This window comes from Pteropus vampyrus, unplaced genomic scaffold (genome assembly GCF_000151845.1).
Source record: "Pteropus vampyrus isolate Shadow unplaced genomic scaffold, Pvam_2.0 Scaffold516, whole genome shotgun sequence".
In the NCBI taxonomy this organism is placed as follows: Eukaryota; Metazoa; Chordata; class Mammalia; order Chiroptera; family Pteropodidae; genus Pteropus; species Pteropus vampyrus.
The window spans coordinates 16,172-36,549 of record NW_011889297.1 but is presented as its reverse complement, the minus strand read 5'-3'; the positions used below and the strand labels follow the sequence as shown (position 1 = coordinate 36,549).

The 20,378-nt window shown below is 38.1% G+C and overlaps 1 protein-coding gene across 1 annotated transcript in view; it reads left to right on the top strand.

The window, feature by feature from the left end:
- The window catches only part of LOC105307777 (vascular endothelial growth factor receptor kdr-like), a 197,015-nt gene extending 179,597 nt beyond the window's left edge, over positions 1-17,418 (top strand). The window contains exons 26-27 of the mRNA XM_011383386.1: positions 709-790; positions 17,314-17,418. Coding sequence (XP_011381688.1) covers positions 709-790; positions 17,314-17,418 — 187 coding nt within the window. The remainder of the gene's footprint in view (positions 1-708; positions 791-17,313) is intronic.
- Positions 17,419-20,378: the final 2,960 nt, after the last annotated feature.

The following is a 20,378-nucleotide window of genomic DNA, read 5'->3' as shown; positions in this document are numbered from 1 at the left end:
TGAATATCAACTATAATTGAAAAATTTTTTTAAATTTAAAAAGAAGTACAAATTAGCAGTTACAAAATAGTCGTGGAGATGTAAAATCCATGGACCATACTTTGAGAACCACTTGTCGAGGTTACTTCAAAGGGTCTCAGTACTCTAGAGTTCTGTGTTAGTTCTCTTATACCAGTAGTTATTTAACCTCTTCTCAGTTATGAGGTACTTTTTGGAATCTAATGAAGTCTATGGACTCTCTTCCGATAATATATGCATACATAATTTTCCATATAACTTAAGAAAGATTATGGGGGATTTATCTTTGTGCACTTGGCTATGGATCCTCCATGTTAAAAACTCTTGATTTTGAGTAATCCTATCCCCATTTTATAGATGAGGAAAATGAGGCTCTAAAGTCTGGATGGCGACTTGCTGACAGTTATATAACTATCAATTTGAAGAGTCAAAGATCAAGCTTAAGAGTCTTAAAACCATTATGGGCCAATTTGTGAATGCCACAATGCCTCAAGTATCATTGATAAAGTCATAACCTTTTCTACAGACATTGTCAAAGGATTTTCCAAAGGGCTAAAACATTTTTCTCTAAAAACCAAGTTACAGGCCAAAATGGCTAAAAATCTGAAAGGGACTGTCCCACAAGAGGCAGAAATCCCAGAAGGGAGAGAAAACAGCTTCATACTAATCTCTTTGTTTTTTCCACAACAGCATTGAACCCCAGAAATATCCACGGACTGAGTTATTTGATGAGAGGAAGGTATCCAAGGAAATTGAGGAAGCCGTACTTGAGGTTAGTATCGCTTGATTGCTCCATGGGTCCAAGTGGCAAGATATCTGGAGTTTCCCTTGTAAAGTAGTCTCTAAGGTCACCCACATGCTTTTTTGGACTGACCCAAGAGATAGAGCCAAGATAACTGTCAAGAATAAGAGATGAACTGGTAAGAAAAAGTGAGAGTTAAAGAATGAGAATGGTGTGAAGTCCCTTGGAAAGTATTTAATCCAACCATGCTCTTAACAGAGGAACACTGAGGACCTAATTGGTGATATGACTTATAAAAAATCACATGGCTATTGGTAGAAGTATAGAAACTCAAGTTCATGGACTTTATGACTTCATAAAAAGCTTATTACATTAAAATATTATGAACTAGAAAAATGTCAGAACTTTAAATCCCAAAATAAAATTAAATAAATAATTCTTTCCATTACAATCATTAACACAAAACATTTGAAAGACCACCTTGAAAAATGTAAATGTCAGATATTATTATTATTAATGAAAGACCAACCTATGGCTGCTTCTTTAGCCAAATGGATTTCACTTTTAAAATCCAGCCATCAAGTCTGGCACAAGTCCTTGATCACAGACATCTGGGATGTTTCTTCTTGAAAATCTTCCAAGACAAAAGTAATTCTACATAATACTCTAACCTAGTACAGTAGCTCAGCACATATATAATGTCCCAATATAATAGATTATGTTCCAAACTGATCTCAGGATCTCTCATCACATGGTATGGATATCAATTATCACTGCAGCATTTTCTCACAGCTAAACCAAAAGGAAAAACTCAAATACATCCTATAGATCTTCTTCTTTGCCCATGATTCTCCTACCAATAATGTCTTCTGATCCATGGGAATATATTTAATGGACATTTTGTTCGGCCTTGCATGCATAAGCTAATTAATAATAGGACAACCAGACAGAAGATCAACAGGGAAATAGAAGACTTGAACACTACTACAAACCACCTAGAAGTGATAGATACCTATAGACAATTTCTCTTGACAACAACCAAATATATAATTCTAGAGTACACATAGAACACTCTTTAGAATAGATCATATATAAGGGCATGAAAGAAGCAACTGCAAATTTAAAAACACTTGAAACCATACAAAATAGTTTCTTAAACAACAGTGGAATAAAATTAGAAATCAACCATAAAAGTAAATTTTAAAAATTCAAAAATATGTGGAAATTATATAACACATCCTTAAGAAAACAAATCGAAGAAGATAATATAAAGAAAATTAGAACAAAAACAAAACATATCAAAACTTAGGAGATGTAGTCAAACCAGTGCTTAGAGAATTTTAGTTATAAACATTTTTTTACTCTTTTATTTTTATTTTTTATTTTTGTAAAATTTATTTATTTAAATTAGTTTCGACTGTACAGTACATTGGTTAGACATCTATATAGTTCATAAAATGATCCCTCCAAATACTCCCACCTTCCCCTGGCACTCCACCTAGCCATCATATTAATGCTAACTGCATTCCCTCAGAATGCTCCCCATCCCCGTGACCAGCTATCAACTACTAATTTGTACTTCTTTAACCCTTCACCCTATTCTCCCAGTGCCCCAAGCCCCCTCCCCTCTCTCTGTCGCCAAAGTGTCTATTTGTGAGTTTGTTTTTGATTGATTTGTTCTTATGTGCCTTAGATTCTGCATATAAGTGAAATCATATGGTATTTATCTTTCTCTGACTTATTTCACTCAGCATAATAACCTCTAGGTCCATCCATGTCATTGCAAATGGTAGGACTTCATTGTTTTTAATGGCTGAGTAATATTCCATTGTATATATGAACCCTAATTTCTTTATCCAATTGTCCGTGAATGGGCATTTAGGTTGCTTCCATATATTGACTATTGTAAATTGTGCTGCCATGAATATTGGAGTGCATAGATCATTACAAATTATTGTTTTGGTTTTCTTTGGATAAATACCCAGAAGTGCAATGGTTGGGTCAAAAGGTATATCCATTTTTAATTTTTTGAGAAACCTCCAGACTGTTTTCCATAGCGGCTGTACCAATTTGCAATCCCACCAACAATGTATGAGGGTTCTTTTTTCTCTGCATCCTCGCCAAAACTTGTTTTTCTTTTTTATTATTTATTGATGATAGTCATTCTGACAGGTGTAAGGTTATATCTCATTGTGGTTTTAATCTGCATTTATCTGATGATTAATGACCTTGACCATTTTTTCATATGTCTATTAGCCATCTGTATTTCTTCTTTGGAGAAGTACCTGTTCAGATCTTCTGCCCATTTTTTAATTGGATTGTTTGTTTTTTTGTTGTTGTTGAGTTATATAAGTTCTTTATATATTTTGGATATTAACTGCTTATCAGATGTATCATTAGCCAATATCTTCTCCCAAACAGTCAGTTGTCTTTTTGGTTTGTTGATGGTTGCCTTTGCTGTACAAAAACTTTTTAGTTTGATGGAGTCCCATTTGTTTATTTTTTCTCTTCTTTCCCTTGCCTGAGGAGATATACCTGAAAAGAAATTCCTGTTAGTAATATCAGAGAGTTTACTGCCTATGTTTTCTTCTAGAAGCTTTATGGTTTTGGGTCTTACATTTAAGTCTTTAATCCATTTTGAGTCTGTTCTTGTATGCGGTGTAAGAAGGTGGTCCAGCTTCTTTTTTTTTTTTTTTTTGCATGTATCTGTCCAATTTTCCCAACACCATTTATTGAAGAGACTGTATTTACCCCATTTTTTACTTGATGACTAAAATATTCTTACCTCCTTTGTCATATATTAAGTGAGAGTATAGGCGTGGATTTATTTCTGGGCTCTCTATTCTGTTCCATTGATCAATGTATCTGTTTTTATGCCAGTACCATGCTGTTTTAATTACTGTAGCCTTGTAGTATAGTTTGATATCAGGTAGTGTGATACCTCCAACTTTGTTCTTTCTCGAGTTTGCTGTGGCTACTCGGGGTCTTTTATGGTTCCATATAAATTTTAGGATTATTCTATTTCTCTGAAAAATGCCATTGGTATTTTGATAGGGATTGCATTGAATTATAGATTGCTTTGGGTACTATGGCCATTTTAATGATGTTGAGTCTTCCCACCCATGAGCACCGTATATACTTCCATTTATTTGTGTCTTCTTCAAATTCTTTTTTCAATGACATAATTTTCTGAGAACAGGTCTTTTACCTCCTCAGTTAATTTGATACCCAGGTATTTTAAAGTTTTTGACGCAATTGTAAATGGGATTTCTTAATTTCTCTTTCTGAAAGTTCATCATGGGTGTATAAAAATGCTGCTGACTTCTGAATATTTATTTTGTAACCTGCTACTTTACTAAATTCATTGATTGACTCTAACATTTTGTGTGTGCGGGGAGGAATCTTTAGGATTCTCTCTATATAGTATCATGTCGTCAGCAAATAACTAGAGTTTTACTTCTTCTTTTCCAATTCAGATGTCTTTTATTTCTCTTTCTTGTCTTATTGCTGTGGTTAAGACTTTCAATACAATGTTGAAGAGGAGTGGTGAAAGTGGGCATCCTTGTCTTGTTCCTGATATTAAGGAAAATGCTTTTAGCCTTTCCCCATTGAGTATGATGTTAGCTGTAGGTTTATCACATATGGCCTTTATTATGTTGAGGTATGTTCTCTCTATTTCCACTTTGCTGAGAGTTTTTATCTTAAATGGATGCTGGATTTTATGAATGCTTTTTATGCATCTGTTGATATGATAATATGGTTTTTATCTTTCAATTTGTTAATGTGGTATATCACATTAATTGATTTGCAGATTCTGTACCAACCTTGCATCCCGGGAGGAAATCCACTCGATCATGGTGTATGATCTTTTTAATGTATTGCCAAATTCGGTTTGCTAATATTTTGTTGAAGATTTTGACATCGATGTTAATAAGAGATATCGGCCTATAATTTTCTTTTTTTTTTGTAATGTCTTTGCTTGGTTTTGGTATCAAGGTAATGATAGTCTCATAAAAATAGTTAGGGAGCCTTCCCTCTTCTTAAACTTTTTGGCATACTTTGAGATGAAGAGGAGATAATTCTTTTTGAGTGTTTGGTAAAATTTTCCTTTGAAGCCATCTGGTCTAGGATTTCTGTTTTTTGGGAGGGTTTTGATTACTGATTCTAGTTCATTGGTGGTAATTGGTCGGTTCAGATTTTCTGTTTCTTCTTGACTCAGTCTTGGGAGATTGTATGTTTCTAGGAATATGTCCATTTCTTCCAGATTGTCCAATTTGTTGGTGTATAATTCTTCATAGTACTTTCTTATGTTTCATTGTATTTTTGTGGAGTCTATGGTTATTCCTCCTCTTTCATTTCTGATTTTAAGTCCTCTCTCTTTTTTACTTGATGAGTCTGGCTAAAGGTCTGTCAATTTTGTTTATCCTTTCAAAGAACCAGCTCTTGGTTTCATTAATCTTTTGTATTGTTTTTCTAGACTCTATTTCATTTGTTTTCACTCTGATCTTTATTATTTCCTACTTTTTATCCACTTTAGGTTTTGTTTACTGTTCTTTTACTAGTTCTTTAATTGTAAGGTTAGATTGTTTATTTGAGTTCTTTCTTGTTTCTTGAAGTAGGCCTGTATTTCTATGAATTTCCCTGTTAGGACTGCTTTTCTATGTCCCATAAATTCTGGGTCATTGTGTTTTCATTTTCATTTGTCTCTAGTTATCTTTTGACTTCTTCCTTGATCTCATTAAAAACCCATTTATTGTTTAGTAGCATGTTATTTAAGCTCATGTGTTTGTGTATTTTCCAGTTTTTTTCCTTGTAGTTGATATCTAGTTTCATACCATTGTGATCAGAGAAGAAGATTGATATGATTTCAATCTTCTTAAATTGATTGAGACTGGTTTTGTGTCCTAACATGTGGTCTATCCTGGAAAATGTTCCATGTGCACTTGAAAAGGATGTCTATTTTGCTGTTTTGGGGTAAAATGCTCTAAAAATATCTGTTAAATCCATCTGTTCCAGTGTCTTTGGGGCCCATTGTTTCCTTATTGATTCTTTGCCTGGAAGATCTGTCCATTGGTATCAATGGGGTGTTAAAGTCTCCTACTATGAGTGTATTACTATTGATTGCTCCTTTGATGTCAGCCAATAATTACTTCATGTATGTAGATGCTCATATGTTGAATGCATATATGTTTACTAGGGTTATGTCTTCTTGATTTATCGAATTCTTTATTATTATGCAATGCCTTTTTTAATCTCTTATTATACCCTTTATTTTAAAGTCTATTTTATCTGAAATAAGTATTGATACCCCAGCTTTTTTTTTTCATCTTTGTTTGCCCAAAATATCTTTTTCCATTCCTTTACTTTCAGTCTGTGAGTGTCATTTGATCTGAAGTGGGTCTCTTGTAGACGGCATATGCATGGGTCTTGTTTTCTTATCCATTTGGTTACCCTATGTCTTTTGATTGAAGCATTTAATCCATTTACATTTAAAGTGATTACTGATAGGTACATTGCTACTGCCATTTTATTATTCATATTTCTTATGTCCATTTTCTTCTTTAGCCCTTCTCTTTTTACAGAAGACCCTTTAACATTTCTTGTAATACTGGCTTGTTGGTGATAAATTCCTTAAGTTTTTTCCTGTCTGGAAAGCACTTTATCTCACCTTCCATTTTAATTGAAAGCCATGCTGAATAGAGTAACCATGGTTGTAGATTCTTGTTTCTCATAACTTCGAATATTTCTTGTCATTCCCTTCTGGCCTGTAAAGTTTCCATTGAAAAGTCAGCAGTCATTCTTGTGGGGTTACCCTTGTAAGTAACTAGCTTCCTTTCTCTTGCTGATTTTAAAATTCTCTCTTTGACTTTGACCTTTGGTATTTTAAATATGTCGTGTCTTGTTGTAGGTCTGCTCGAATTCCCCTTGTTTGGGACTCTTTGTGCTTCCTGAACTTGTATGTCTAATTCCTTTGCCAAGTCAGGGAATTCTTCTGTCATTATTTCTTCAAATAGATTCTCAGTCCCTTGCTCTCTCTCTTCCTCTTTAGGTACTCCTATGATTCAGATATTTTTATGCTTCACTTTGTCCCAGAGGTCTCTTAAACTATCTTCATTTTTTAAAATTATTTTTTTCTTTTTGTTACTCTGATTGGGTGTGTTTGGCTACTTTGTCTTCCAATTTGCCTATTCGATCTTCTGCTTCATCCAATCTACTGTTGAATCTTTCTAGTGTATTCTTCATTTCAGTTATTATAGTCCTCATTTATTTTTTATGGTTTCTATGTCCTTCTTAATGCTTACTATATCTCTGTTGAGATTCTCATTGTGCTCATCTATTCTCCCCATAAGTTCACTGAGCATCCTTATTACCGTTATTTGGAACTCTGTCTCTGGTGGTTGCTTGCCTCCATTTCATTTAGCTTATTTTCTGGAGTTTTCTCCTGTTGTTTTATTTGTGGCATGTTTCTTTGTTTTCTCTTTTTATTAGCCTCTCTGTGTTCATTTCTATGTGTCAGGAATATTTGTTTCATCTCTCAGCCTTGACCAGATGGCCTAATGTGGAAGGTGTCCTGTGTGGCCCAGTGGTGCACTCTCCCTGATCCCTTATGCCGGGAGCTCTGGACGTGACCTCTTTGTGGGTTGTGTGTGATCTTCTGTTTTTGCCAAGGTTTTATTGTTATTAGTAGATCAGTGGGTGGGATTCACATTCAGGCTGACTAATTGGGGGAATTGCCTGCACCCACAAGATAAGTGTATTTGTATGGGGGCTGACTCCACTGAGTGGGATTTACCCTAGCAGGCTTGCATACTTGTTGCAACTACCCTTTGTGTGTACCACTAATGGGACTAATCAGGAGTTGCTCCATTGTGGTCTGGTGCCAGCCTCCAGATGCATTGGTTTTGTGGCCTCTTTGGAGGGAGTCTTCCACAGGCCAAGGACAGCTGCTGCTTTTGATAGCTCAGGGCTACATGGTGGGAACTATTAAGGGATTCGCTGATGGTCGTTGCTTATGCTGGATTTATAGGTAAGTGGAAGAGACAATGCTGTAGATAGTGGTCAGTTATCCCCTGTCTCCGACCGAGGGCAGTTTAGCAGAGGGAACAGTGCTCCTCAAGGCCTGACACTGCCTGTCAGTTGCCTGTAAGTCTCTGAAACTGGATGAGCCTCTGGGTGACATGAGTGTTGGGTGGCACAGAGACCCCAGGAGTCTCCTGGGTCTACTGAGCAAATTTCCCCCTGCCACTGCAGTGTCAGTTTATGTACCCACACTGTCTCTGTGACTCCCTGTACAAGTTTCCGCTCATTGCAAGGTCAACTGCTTCCCACTCTGGGCCTAAATGTGCTACCCCAGGGCAGGGACAGCTGCCTATCAATGTGCAGTGTGTACTTTGTGTATTGGATGGGGCAGGAGCTCAGGGATTCAAAGGCTATCAGAACAATATAGACCCCCACAATCCCCTCAAGAGATGTTGCAGCTCGTACAGGCAGCAGTGGTCTGTCCACAAATGTTTTCCTGGAAATGTGCTCACTGCACTAGCCAAGGTTTATTGCCTGTGCTGACTGCACAACCCCAAAGCCAAGCAGGGCACAAGATTCAGCTTGTCAATGGGCTGCTAGCACTTTGTGGCTTGGGTGAAGCGAGATCTCAGGGAGACAAGGTCCGTTTGGCTAATACGACCTCAGTTTTGTTGCAACTTCTATGCCTTGGCATCCCCACTGTAGACACAGATCACAGTGAGACCAGCTGCCATGTGGGGTAGTCCCACATTCCCCTGCACACCCTGGACACAATGTTGCAACTCTTGCTGGCAGCAAAGATCCACCTGCCATTGATTTCAGTGCAGTGCCCACCCTGTGCCAGCCAAAGTTTGTTGCCTATGTGGATTAGGAGATCAGGGGGAGGGGATGGGCAGGGCTATGGCAGTTCACTGTCAATGGGCTACCTGGGGCAATTTGTGGGTAGGTTGGTGTGGGGTCTCAGAGAGACAATGGCAGTCAGATCAATACAGTCTCAGTCATGCTGTGACTTTGGTTACTGTTTGTGAGTTCCTGCATAAGTCCTAGTTCACAGCAAGACCAGCTGCTGTCTGGGACTGGCCCACAGGATCCCGATATCCACCGAAGTTTGTGTTGACAGCAGTGATCTGCCTGACCAAATCTTGGAAATGCGGCTCACAGTGCTGGTCACCGGCTGAGAACAGAAATGTGGCTCACAGAGCTGGCCACTGTTGCTGGGATTGGCAACATGGCTCACAGTGCTGGTCACCTGCTAGTAATATTTGGCTCTGAATCAGAGCAGGGCTTGGCAGCCATCCAGCAACAAATACCCTGAGCAATCTGCAGGCTGGGTGCTGTGGAGTCTCAGAGAGACAATGGCAGTCAGATCAATATAGCCTCAGTCATGTTGCAAATTTGGTAACTGTTGTGAGTTCCTGAAGAAGTCCCAGATCACAGCAAAACCAGCTGTTGTCTGTCACTGGCCCACAGGTCCCCAATATCCGCTGAAGTTCGTGTTGGCAGCAATGATCTGCCTGACTCTGTCTTAGAAATGCAGCTCACAGCACTGGTCACCTGCTGGGAATGTTTGGCCCTGAATCAGAGCAGGGCTTGGCAGCCATCCAGCAACAAATTCTCCAGGCAATCTGCAGGTTGGGTGGGGTGGGCTGATCCCCTCTGAGAGGGCTTCCTAATCACTGTGGGAGAGGTCTTCACAGTCAAGTTGGCATGGTCTGTAGATTTCTCTGTAGGGGGGCCATACTAAGGCACAATTGTGGCTGCCCTTCCAGTCCTGTTCTGGCTCCAGGTAATGCAGACTTTTTCAGAACGAATCCCATGTGAGCCTCTAACCCACTGCCTGTGTCCCCCACAGGTCAGAAAACCTGTGTGTGGGTCCTTCAAAGGGATATCTAAGGATTCAATCTCCTTTTGTCTCACCCAGACAGCTGTAACCCCCTCTGGTTTCTACAGTCAGAGTTTTGGAATCTCCTCTTCCCTGGGCTGGGGAGCCCTCAGATGAGACTAGGACCTCCCCTCCTTCAGGAGAGCCTCTGCAGCCTCACTCTCCATTCTGGTGATCCTCCATCATCTGCAGGTGCGGGTCCACACCAATTCACTACTTTGCCCCTCTTACCGACTTCGATGTGGCTCCTTTATATTAACAGATGTAGGTGTTATTATCAGCTGGACATCAGGTGGTTATTCACATTGATTATTTTATAATTTAGTTGTAATTTCAATATGGACCTGGGAGGAGATGAACCCTGCTTTTACTTAGTCTGCCATCTTCCAAGAGTCCCCTGTCCAGGTATTCTTGTAGCTCACTAAAACTCTTTAAGATGTTTATTCTGAATTTCTGGTCTAACATATCATAGATTTCCATTTCTTAAGTCAGTTATTGGCTCCTTATTATTTTCCTTTGGTGGTGTCATGTTTACCTGTTTTGTTTTGTTTTGTTTTTTTCATAATCTTCGATTTCTTACATTGGTATCTGAACATTTGCGTAAGCAGGCTTCTCTTCCGGACTTTACAGTTTTGCTTTGACAGACAGTTCTTCATCAGTCAATCATTTAGGGATTTTTGGAAATGTCATTTGGTAGTATCCTTTGCTATTGGGGTCTATTTTTGAGCAAGACCCCTTCCTGACCTCTTAGGCCAGAAGGGAGAGTGACACTGGCTGTGAATAGTTAGATAAGATTGCTGGTTTGGTCCTCTACTCAAGTGATGCAGTAGAATGGGCTCTGAGGTTGCCTTGGTTCCCTGGTCAGGCTTCCTATATAGTTAGACTCAATGTTATACTTAGCAATTGGTGAGGCTATGAATGATCTTCCTAGCCAGGTTAGGGCAGCAGAATAAGCCTCAAGGCCTGCACTGCTAGATTTTGGAGATCGAAATCAGGCAAGATTGTGCACTGAATTCTCAGGCCATATGGGGCCATTAGTGTTGCTCTGCAAATGAGGAAAGCCACAAGTTGTGCTCTCTGTTCAAATGCCACTGTAAGCAGAACTATAAGACAGGCCACATTGATTCCCATATGCTTTGGTTAGGTTTCCTGAGCAGGCATGCTGAAGGCTGTATTCAGAAATAGGCAGGGCTACAAGTTAGTTTTCCTACCATGGCAGAGTAAGAAAACTGGCTCCAAGTCTGGCAAGGTTCTTTCTTTGTTAACTTGACTCAAGCTAACCTGTACTCCCAAGTTCCCTGGTCAAACAGGGCACCATCTTTGCTCTGAAAATTATCAGCTATGCCTGCCATACTTCTCTTGATCATCACTGGGCTACATAGGTTTATAGATGTTCTGGCCACACTTCTGATCTTTGGAGCCAAGATCTACACTTAGCAGTGGGCAAGACTGTAAATTAGCTCACCTACCTGGCTGAAGTGAGAAAACCAGTTCCAAGCCCAGCATGGCTATTTTCTTGTAGGCTTGACTCAATCTGGCCTGTGCCCCAAGTTTCACAGCTAAATGTGGCCACTGGCTTTACTTTGCAAATGATTATCTCTGCCTACCTTATTCTCAACTTTAGCGTTGCTTGAGTATGCTGCTTTTAAGTGTTCTGACCAAGATTTCTGGTTCAGGAAAAGCTGGGCGCCAACTCAGCAGTGGGCAGTACTATGACCCAGATTGCCTACCTTAGTGAAAGCAAACCAGGTTCCAGGGACAATAAGGCTCTTTATTTGAGAACCTAAGTTAGGCAGACCTGTGATTCCTTACATTCCCTGATTAGACTACACCACTATCTTGGCTCTGCAGATGAACAAAGCCACTGGTTGGAACTACTTCTTGGGCTCTGCAGGTGGGAACTAAGATTGCTAAGATTTGAGTGCTTGGTTGTTGCAAGCCGCTCTCTCCATTTCACTGTTACAATTAAGTTCCTGGTCAAGCCTTATATATTCCATAGTTCAATCACTATGATGTAGGGCTAGAGTTGGAACTCCAAAGAAGTAACCCACAATTCTAGGGAACCTGGATGCCCACCCCAAGTTAACTTTTCCACTGGAGGAATCACAGGCTCAAGAGACACCTCTCAGTGTTGTTCCATGCTGGCCCAGGGGTCAGGGACAATGCAGTCAGCATGTAGCTGTTTCTCTTATCTTTCTAATGCAGTTTGATTTGGTCTCTGTGACACAGGGCATGCTTCAGCATCACTCATGTGTTATAAAATTTTTTTCAGTGATGTCATGTCCATGGATAGTTGTTAGTTCTTCTTGTGATGGGGAGCAAAGTTAAGAATGACCTATGTCACTATCTTGGTGAAATCACTTAAATTTTACAGTTTAAATGGGTAAATTATATAATATGTCATTTTTATCTCAGTAAACCTGTTATATAACAAAATCTATGAATTTTCAAAGGCTGAAACAATTTGCATAGAAGGAGCAAGGAAGGAGGTATTAGAAGATATATTGAAACTAAAGAAAGTGAAATGAAGGAAGTATGGGTCATCATGTGGCAGATGACTGAGACTATTTGAGGGCATTTAAGCAGGATCATTCTTTACTGATTTTGAATAGAAAACATATGAGGATGATAATAAAGTTGTTATAACTGGCAACCAAAGATAACAAAGAAAAATCTATACATAAAATTCACTTTAGAGATAATCTTCTGTGTAAGTCTAGAAAATAAGTATAAGTGAGGCATAAAAACTAGAGAATAAATAGAGGGAAATATATGGATGTGTCACAGTACAAATGACTGAGGGGGAAGAAAAGGAGTGTAAAAGAGTTAACTAGGTAAAAACAGAGACTGAAGAAATAGTTGGAAAGTGAGAGAAAGTGACAAGGTTAGTAGGGTACACTGTGATATAGATATGCTATTACATTGTGTTTAGTTGTCCATGCACGAACAAGATCTTTGCTGGTCTTTCATATTTCTTCATTAACACAGCTTATAACAAACCCAGTGTTTTCCTTTGATGTTAGTCATTGAGATCTAATTGACTCATTTACCATAAGAAGTTAGGGATGTTAAGTTATTCCTCTCTCAAGATATTTCTATTTTAAAGATAAATCTAAGGAAAATATAATGTTTAACAGTAAGATATTAATGATGGAATGTAGGCATCTGATTGGAAAGTTTGACTTTTCTTGTTCTAAGAAGTAGAAGGGAATATTTTCATCATATCACATAGGTAACTGACTACTTTATAAGCATAAACAGAAGTGCAATGGTTGGGTCAAAAGATATATCCATTTTTAATATGCTTCATGACAAATAGGTTTTTGTTCTTAAGAATTTTTTTTTAAGGTGCCAAGAGAGTGATTGAATATTCTTGCTGGAACTTTCTTTAAATCTTTACTTTCTAAAAATTTGTCTTTAATTCTAAAGCCTAGCTTAGTTACGTAGAGAAGATGAGTACTGAGCTTTGCTTTATAAAGTATACCTTTAGGTTTAGGATAATCCAGTCTATTTTTATTAAATTTATGGAACTAAAAGGAACTTTATAGGACACTAGTGAGATAATTATAATTCATTATATAACTTCATACCTGTATAAATTAGGGCACTTCACTGAGCTTTATTAAGTCTTTCTACAAGTATTTATTGAGTACTATCTGGTGTCAAGTCTAGTGATAAGAGCCTCCATTTTCTCACATGAAACATGAGAATAATAATATTCTACTTTACTGGTTTTTTGTAGGAGTATACATAAAATATATAGCCCAGTGCTTGATATAATGCTATTTAAAAATAATTTATTGTTTTAAAAATTAAAAGCCACTCAAACTAAAGAAGGAAATGGGAATAAGTTTGAAGAGTCTCAGAGAAATATTTTCATATATTAGAATCCAGACTGTACCCAAGATTCAAGTTAAATCTGCTTTAAAACAGTAGCAATGAGGCAAGGTATTGGCAGAAAAAAAATGGCATATATGACAGAGGCTCATCAAAGTTGTGACAGAAACAAAGAGTAAACAGCAAGGAAAAATCACCTGGGATCTAGATGAACAAGCCATATAACTAGGGAGAAACCTAAGAAATCAGCCTGCAATGGCAAAAGGTAGAACAGGACGAGGATGCAAGTCTGCCCAGTCGTGAGCAGCTAAGTGAGATGGAGCCTGCGGTAGCTGGCAGCTGCAGACACCTGTTAAAGGGGCCACATCCATGAGTGAACTTTGGCCATGCTGCATCTGCTCTCTCTGAGCACCAGTGCAGGTTCGCCTGTGCAGGGGGGCACCAGGGACTTACAGGGGAAAACTATGTTGTCGGAGTGAGGGCCGAGGCAAGACTCGCTTTGCATAAAAGTGCCAGTGGTATCCATTGTTGCTCTGTAGAGCCCTGCCTGCTCCCAGTGTGTGGACACAGTGCCACCATAGCTGAGACATCATGAAACTGGATAACAGAGGTCGCTCAACCTAGAGGATTCCCTGAAACTCCACGTCCCCCAATTCACTGCCCCACACAAGCCACATCCAGATGTGTCCTCGATGACTCAGGTGCTCTTTGCTGAGCAGTGCCTAGACTCACACTGGTGGCAGCTAGTCTTGGTTTCTGGTGTGGCCTTTTGAGGCAATTGTAAGTACAGCATCGGTGGATTGTTTGCTGAATCTTAATAGGTGGCCCTGAAGGAGCACAGGCTAGGGCTAAATTTGGGACTGCAGTTGAATCCCTCTCAGGACTGTGCCACTGGACATCGACCACACAAAGCCACACTAATAAGACCAGGAGACTTAAGAGCTTTGCTTAGTACATAGAAACAGACACAAAAAGGCAGCCAAAATGGGAAGACAAAGGAGCAGAAACCACATGAGAGAACAGAACAGAGATCCAGGAAAAATGGAGTCAAGCAACCTAACAGATGCAGAGTTCAAAATACTGGTTATAATGATGCTCAGTGAACTTATGGGAAGCGTAGATGAATTCAGTGAGAACTTCAACAAAAATAAAAAACATAAAAATTGAAATGGAAATTATAAAAGGGAACAAGTCAGAAATGAAGAACCCGTTATCTGAGATGAGAAGTATATTAAATGGAAAAAAAAAAAAACAGAGTGAATAACGAAGAGGATCAAATGACCTATATAGAGAATGGGAAAGCCAAAGACACTCAATCAGAATGGCAAGAAAAACGAAGCCAAGACTATAATAATAATTTAAGGAACCTATGGGACAGTATTAAAGGTAAAAATATCCATGTCATAGGGATATCTGAAGGAAAACAAGATGTTGAAGAGCTATTTGAAGAAATAATGATGGAAAACTTCCCTAACCTGGTGAAAGAAATAGACATACAACCCCAGGAAGCTCAGAGAGTCTCAAAAACCAGGAACCCAAAGAGGACTACACCAAGACACATCATAATTAAAATGCCAAAGGTTAAATACAAAGAGAGAATCTTAAAACAGCAGAGAAAAGCAGTTAGTTACCTACAAGGGAGCACCCATAAGACTGGCAGCTGATTTCTCAAAAGAAACTATGCAGGACAGAAGGGCTTAGCACAAAATATTCAAAGTGATGAAATCTCATGATCTACAACCAAGAATACGTTATCCTGTAAAGCTATCAGGATAAAGGACAGATAAAGAGAATCTTAGACAAAAATAAGCTAAAGGAATTTATCATTACCAAGCCAGTATTACAGGAAATGTTGAAGGGACTTCTTTAAGAAGAAAAAAATATGTATCACAAACAGGAATAAAGAATGATAATAACTACATTTCTATCACCAAGTACCTCGAGTGGAAAAGAATTATGTGCTCCATCCAAAAGACAGAGTGGCTGAATGAATAACACAGGACCCCTACATATGCTGCCTACAAGAGACTCACTTCTGATTAAGATACATGTAGACTAAAATGAAGGGGATGGAAAAAGATATTTCTTTGATAGACCTAGAAAGTATTGCGCTGACTGAAATGAGTCAGATAGAGAAAGACAAACATCACATGATTTCATGTACATGTGGAATTTAAAGAACAAAATCATCATCAACAACGACAACAACAAAAGCATAAATAAACTCATAGGTACAGAGAATATTTAGAGAGATACTAGATAGGAGGGGGATAAGGGGACAAAAAAAGGCAGGGGGATTAAGAGATACAAATGGATAGTTGCAGAATAGACATGGAGATGTAGCACGTAGCATGGAGAAGAAGGTTATGATGTAATAAATATGTAATGGGAAGAAAGATACTAGATTTAGTGGGGTGATTGCTTTGAGAATTATCTGTATCTCTAATCGCTATGCTATACAACTGAAACTGATATATTATTGTATGCCGACTATGAAGAAATATCATTGAAATGTACAATGTAAATACAAGCAACTAATTATCTATATTTCAATAAAATGGGGAGAAAAAACAGCAATGACACCAAAAGTTGCTGACATTTGCTCAGTGCTTGACCAGGCACTTTTCAATTCTCTCATATTTTCTTTACAATAATTCTAGGTGAGAAGAAAGACAGAGAGTACTAGCCATATTTTACAGATAAGAAAACTGAGTACTAGAGAGAGGAAGTGGCTTTTCTAAGCTCTCCTAGCTAGAATAGTGGCAGAATGAGGGCTCTGACCAGTGATGAGCTGGAATCTGGCTTGTACTAGCTCTCAAGATTCAATTGTATGTTTCCTTTCCAACTCCACATTCAATGATGTCACATTTGTGGCTTGAAATCATCCATGGTGAGAGTATATCACAGAAATTGGTGAGTGCTCTAAATTCAGCCTTCGTGGGAAGGGAGATAGTTGTTAAACATTAACCAGCATAGCACTGGCTCCTTTTGGTGCCTTTAGCAAATAGCTGTTAAGATGGCTTCATGAAGCTGATGTCAGTAGTCTTGATCATAAACTGATAGTTTAACTCTGATTTGAGTATTATTTTAGCATGATAAAAATATTTGTATCACACCCAACATAAATTATTTTATCTTTACCTAAACCCAATGCAGAAGTTAAAACAAGTAAATTCTTGGGCCCAAAGAAATTTGTAGACTTTCTCAGTCATAAATCAACATGACAAAACTAAGAAAAGAACTACAATGCATCTCTGAGACCCCACATTGGCTATTCACTGACAGAGTAACATTAATTAGGGAATAGGCTACCATTGATTAGAGATTGAAAAAAGATAAAAATTTCTTTCTTTCTCACATAATACTCTAGGGGTATGGGACCAGTCCGTAGGAAAATGATTCAGCTATGGGAAGTAATATAGAGACCTAAGTTTCCTCTTTATTATTGTTCTACCATCCCTTAGGATGCAGGGGTTGTCTTTATTCACACGGTTACAGCTGGCTCACCAGTATTTTTGCATATAAACCTGAAAGAAAGGGAAAGAATAGAAGACAAGGACCAGCAATTTCTTTTTAAGAAATAATCCTAAAGTTACACGACATCACTCCACCCATATCCAAATGTCCAGAACATAGTCACAGGGCTGCAACTAGCTTCAGGGGAAGCTGGGAAATGATTTTTAACTGGGTGTTATGTGCTCAGTTTACTAAAAGGAAGAAGGGCAGACTATATCCTGGTGACTTCATCATTCTCTCAGATGCCTGGTTCCATGGGCCAGGTAGTATACTAATACCTTTATCCCTTTTTTTCCAGGACAATGAAGGAGATTATGCAACTGTGCTGAACTGGGATGAGATCAAGAGTCAGAAGCGCCTGGAAATTCACTCCTGGCCACATGGAATCATGGCTTTAGGGTAAGTACAGTACTTAGGAATATAAAGTCAGGGGAGAGATGCACATATATGATTCCAATCCAGTGTCAGTAAAAGGTATGTTACCTAAGTGGTGATGTCTCCCTCTCACAGGTCCTCAGGATATGGGTGTACCTTTTCACCTTAGTAATGAGAGACATCATACCAGATACTCCCCAGAAGCCACAGAACTTCTAGCCATTATATCCAAAGCCCTCACCTTTTAAAATTATTCTAACAACATTTGAAACTGCTCAGAAGATATATTTACCAAGGTTAAAATTTGAATTAATGGGTATTGAGAGGGGATACTTCAAGACTGTTTATATCAATCATGTATTCATATATTTAACTCTTACTATGTGCCAGAACCTGAGGATGCACAAAGAAATAAGACAATCTCTGTGTTCAAGGAACTTAAACTATAGATTGTAATAATCTGTTTGTATTCTAGTCCTTTCTACTGCTCTGAAAATGCTTTTCATTGTTTTCCCAGGCTTGCAGAAGGCCTGTTTCCACATCCAGAATGTGGGTTCTCTAAATGAATGGGTTATACTATGTATTTTCCTGACCTCCAATTATAGCTCCTCTACCATAAAGAGTGTTCAATCAGAGACTGACTCCCAGTACTCTTTTAGGCACATGACACACATTGATTCATTGATTTATTCACTCACTTATTTAGCAAATATTTATTGAACATCTATTTTGTGCTAGGTGCTATTGTAGTGCTGGGAACACATCTGGAAAAAGAAGAGCAGGAAAGAGTATTACATGAGATAATATCTTTGAGGTATGGAAGGACAAGATTATTAGGCTTTATGAATTTAAGATTTTACTCTCAGTGAGATGAGCAGTCATTGGAGGGTTTAGAACTGTGAGGTGCCATGATATGACTTGTGTTTTAAAAGGATCACTCTGTCCTGGCCACTGTGAATAATGCTGCTATGAATATCGGTATGAAAATATCTTTTCAAATATAGGATTTCAAGTCTTTGGAGTAAATACCCAATAGAGGGATTGCTAGATCACATAGTAGATCAATTCTTAGTTTCTTGAGGAACTCCATACCGTTTTTCATAGTGGCTGTACCAATTTGCATTCCCACCAGCAGTGTATGAAGGCTCCTATTTCTTTGCATCCTCTCCAGCATTTGCTATTACTTGTCTTGTTGATTATAGCTATTCTAATAGGTGTGAGATGGTATCTCATTGTGGTTTTGATTTGCATTTCCCTAATAGCTAGTGATGTTGAGCATCTTTTCAAATATTCGTTGACCATTTGCATATCCTCTAGGGAGAAGTGTCTGTTCAGGTCCTTTGCCCACTTTTTGATTGGAATGTTTGGTTTTTTGTTGGTGGTGCTATTGAGTTGTATGAGTTCTTTGTATATTTTGGATATTAGGCCCTTATCGGAGGCATTGCTTGCAAATATATTTTCCCATTCGGATGGTTCTATCTTTACCTAGCAGATGGTTTCTATCCTGTGCAGAAGTTTTTTTTGTTTGTTTGATGTAGTCCCATTCATTTATTTTAGCTTTTATTTCCCTTGTCATAGAGGTCAAATTCACAAAATCCTCTTTAAGTCCAAGGTCCTTGAGTTTAGTTCCTATGTTTTTTTCTAAGCATTTTATTGTTTCAGGTCTTATATTCAAGTCCTTAATTCATCTGAGTTCATTTTGGTGTGTGGTGATAGACAACAGTCTAGTTTCATTCTTTTGCAAGTGGCTTTCCAGTTTTCCCAGCACCATTTATTGAAGAGGTTTTCCTTCCTTCACTGTATGTTTTTGGCTTTTTCGTCAAAAATTACTTCCCAATAAAAAAATATTGGTTTACTTCTGGACTCTTGATTCTGTTCCACTGTTCCATGTATCTGTTTTTCTGCCAATACCATGCTGTGATTACTGTTGCTTTGTAGTGTAATTGGAAGTCAGGCAGAGTAACACCTCCAGCCTCATTCTTTTTACTCAAGCTGGGTTTGGCAAATCAGGGCCTTTTGTGCTTCCATACAGATCTGATGATTTTTTGTTCTATTTCTTTAAAAAATGCCAATGGAATTTTGATGGGGATTGCATTAAATCTGTATAATGCTTTAGGTAATATGGTCATTTTAATTATGATGATTCTTCCAATCCAAAAACATGAAATATTTTTCCATTTTTTTATCTTCTTTGATGTCTCTTAATAGGGTCTTGTAATTTTCATTATATAGGTCCTTCACATGTTTCGTTAAATTTATTCCTAGGTGTTTTATTCTTTTCGTTGCAATTGCGAAAGGAATTTTTTTTTTACACTTCTTTTTTGACACCTTGTTATTAGAGTATAGGAATGCTATGGATTTTTGAACATTGATTTTTTATCCAGAAACTTTACTGTACTTGTTTATTGTTTCTAGTAGTGTTCTTGTGGAGTCTTCAGGGTTTTCTATATAGAGAATCACGTTATCCGCAAATAGTGACAGTTTGACTTCTTCATTTCCTATTCGGATGCCTTTTATATCTTTCTCTTGTCTGATTGCACTCGCTAGGACCTCCAATGTTATAATGAATAAGAGTGACAATAGTGCACAGCTTTGCCTTGTTCCTGATCTTAGAGGGAAGGTTTTTAGTTTTTCACCATTAAGTATAATGTTGGCTGAGGGTTTGTCATATATGGCCTTTATTATAAGGTACATTCCTTCTATACCAATTTTGTTAAGTGTTTTGATCATAAATGGATGCTGTATCTTGTTGAAGGCTTTTTCTTCATCTATCGATATGATCATATGATTCTTATTTTTTTAATTTGTTTGTGTGGTGTATCACATTATCGATTTGCGTATGTCGAACCATCCCTGTGCCTCTGGGATGAAGCCCACTTGATCATGGTATATTATCTTTTTTATATGTTGCTGTATTCAGTTCGCCAGTATGTTATTCATTATTTTTTTCATCTGTGTTCATGAGAGGTATTGGTCTAAAGGTTTTTG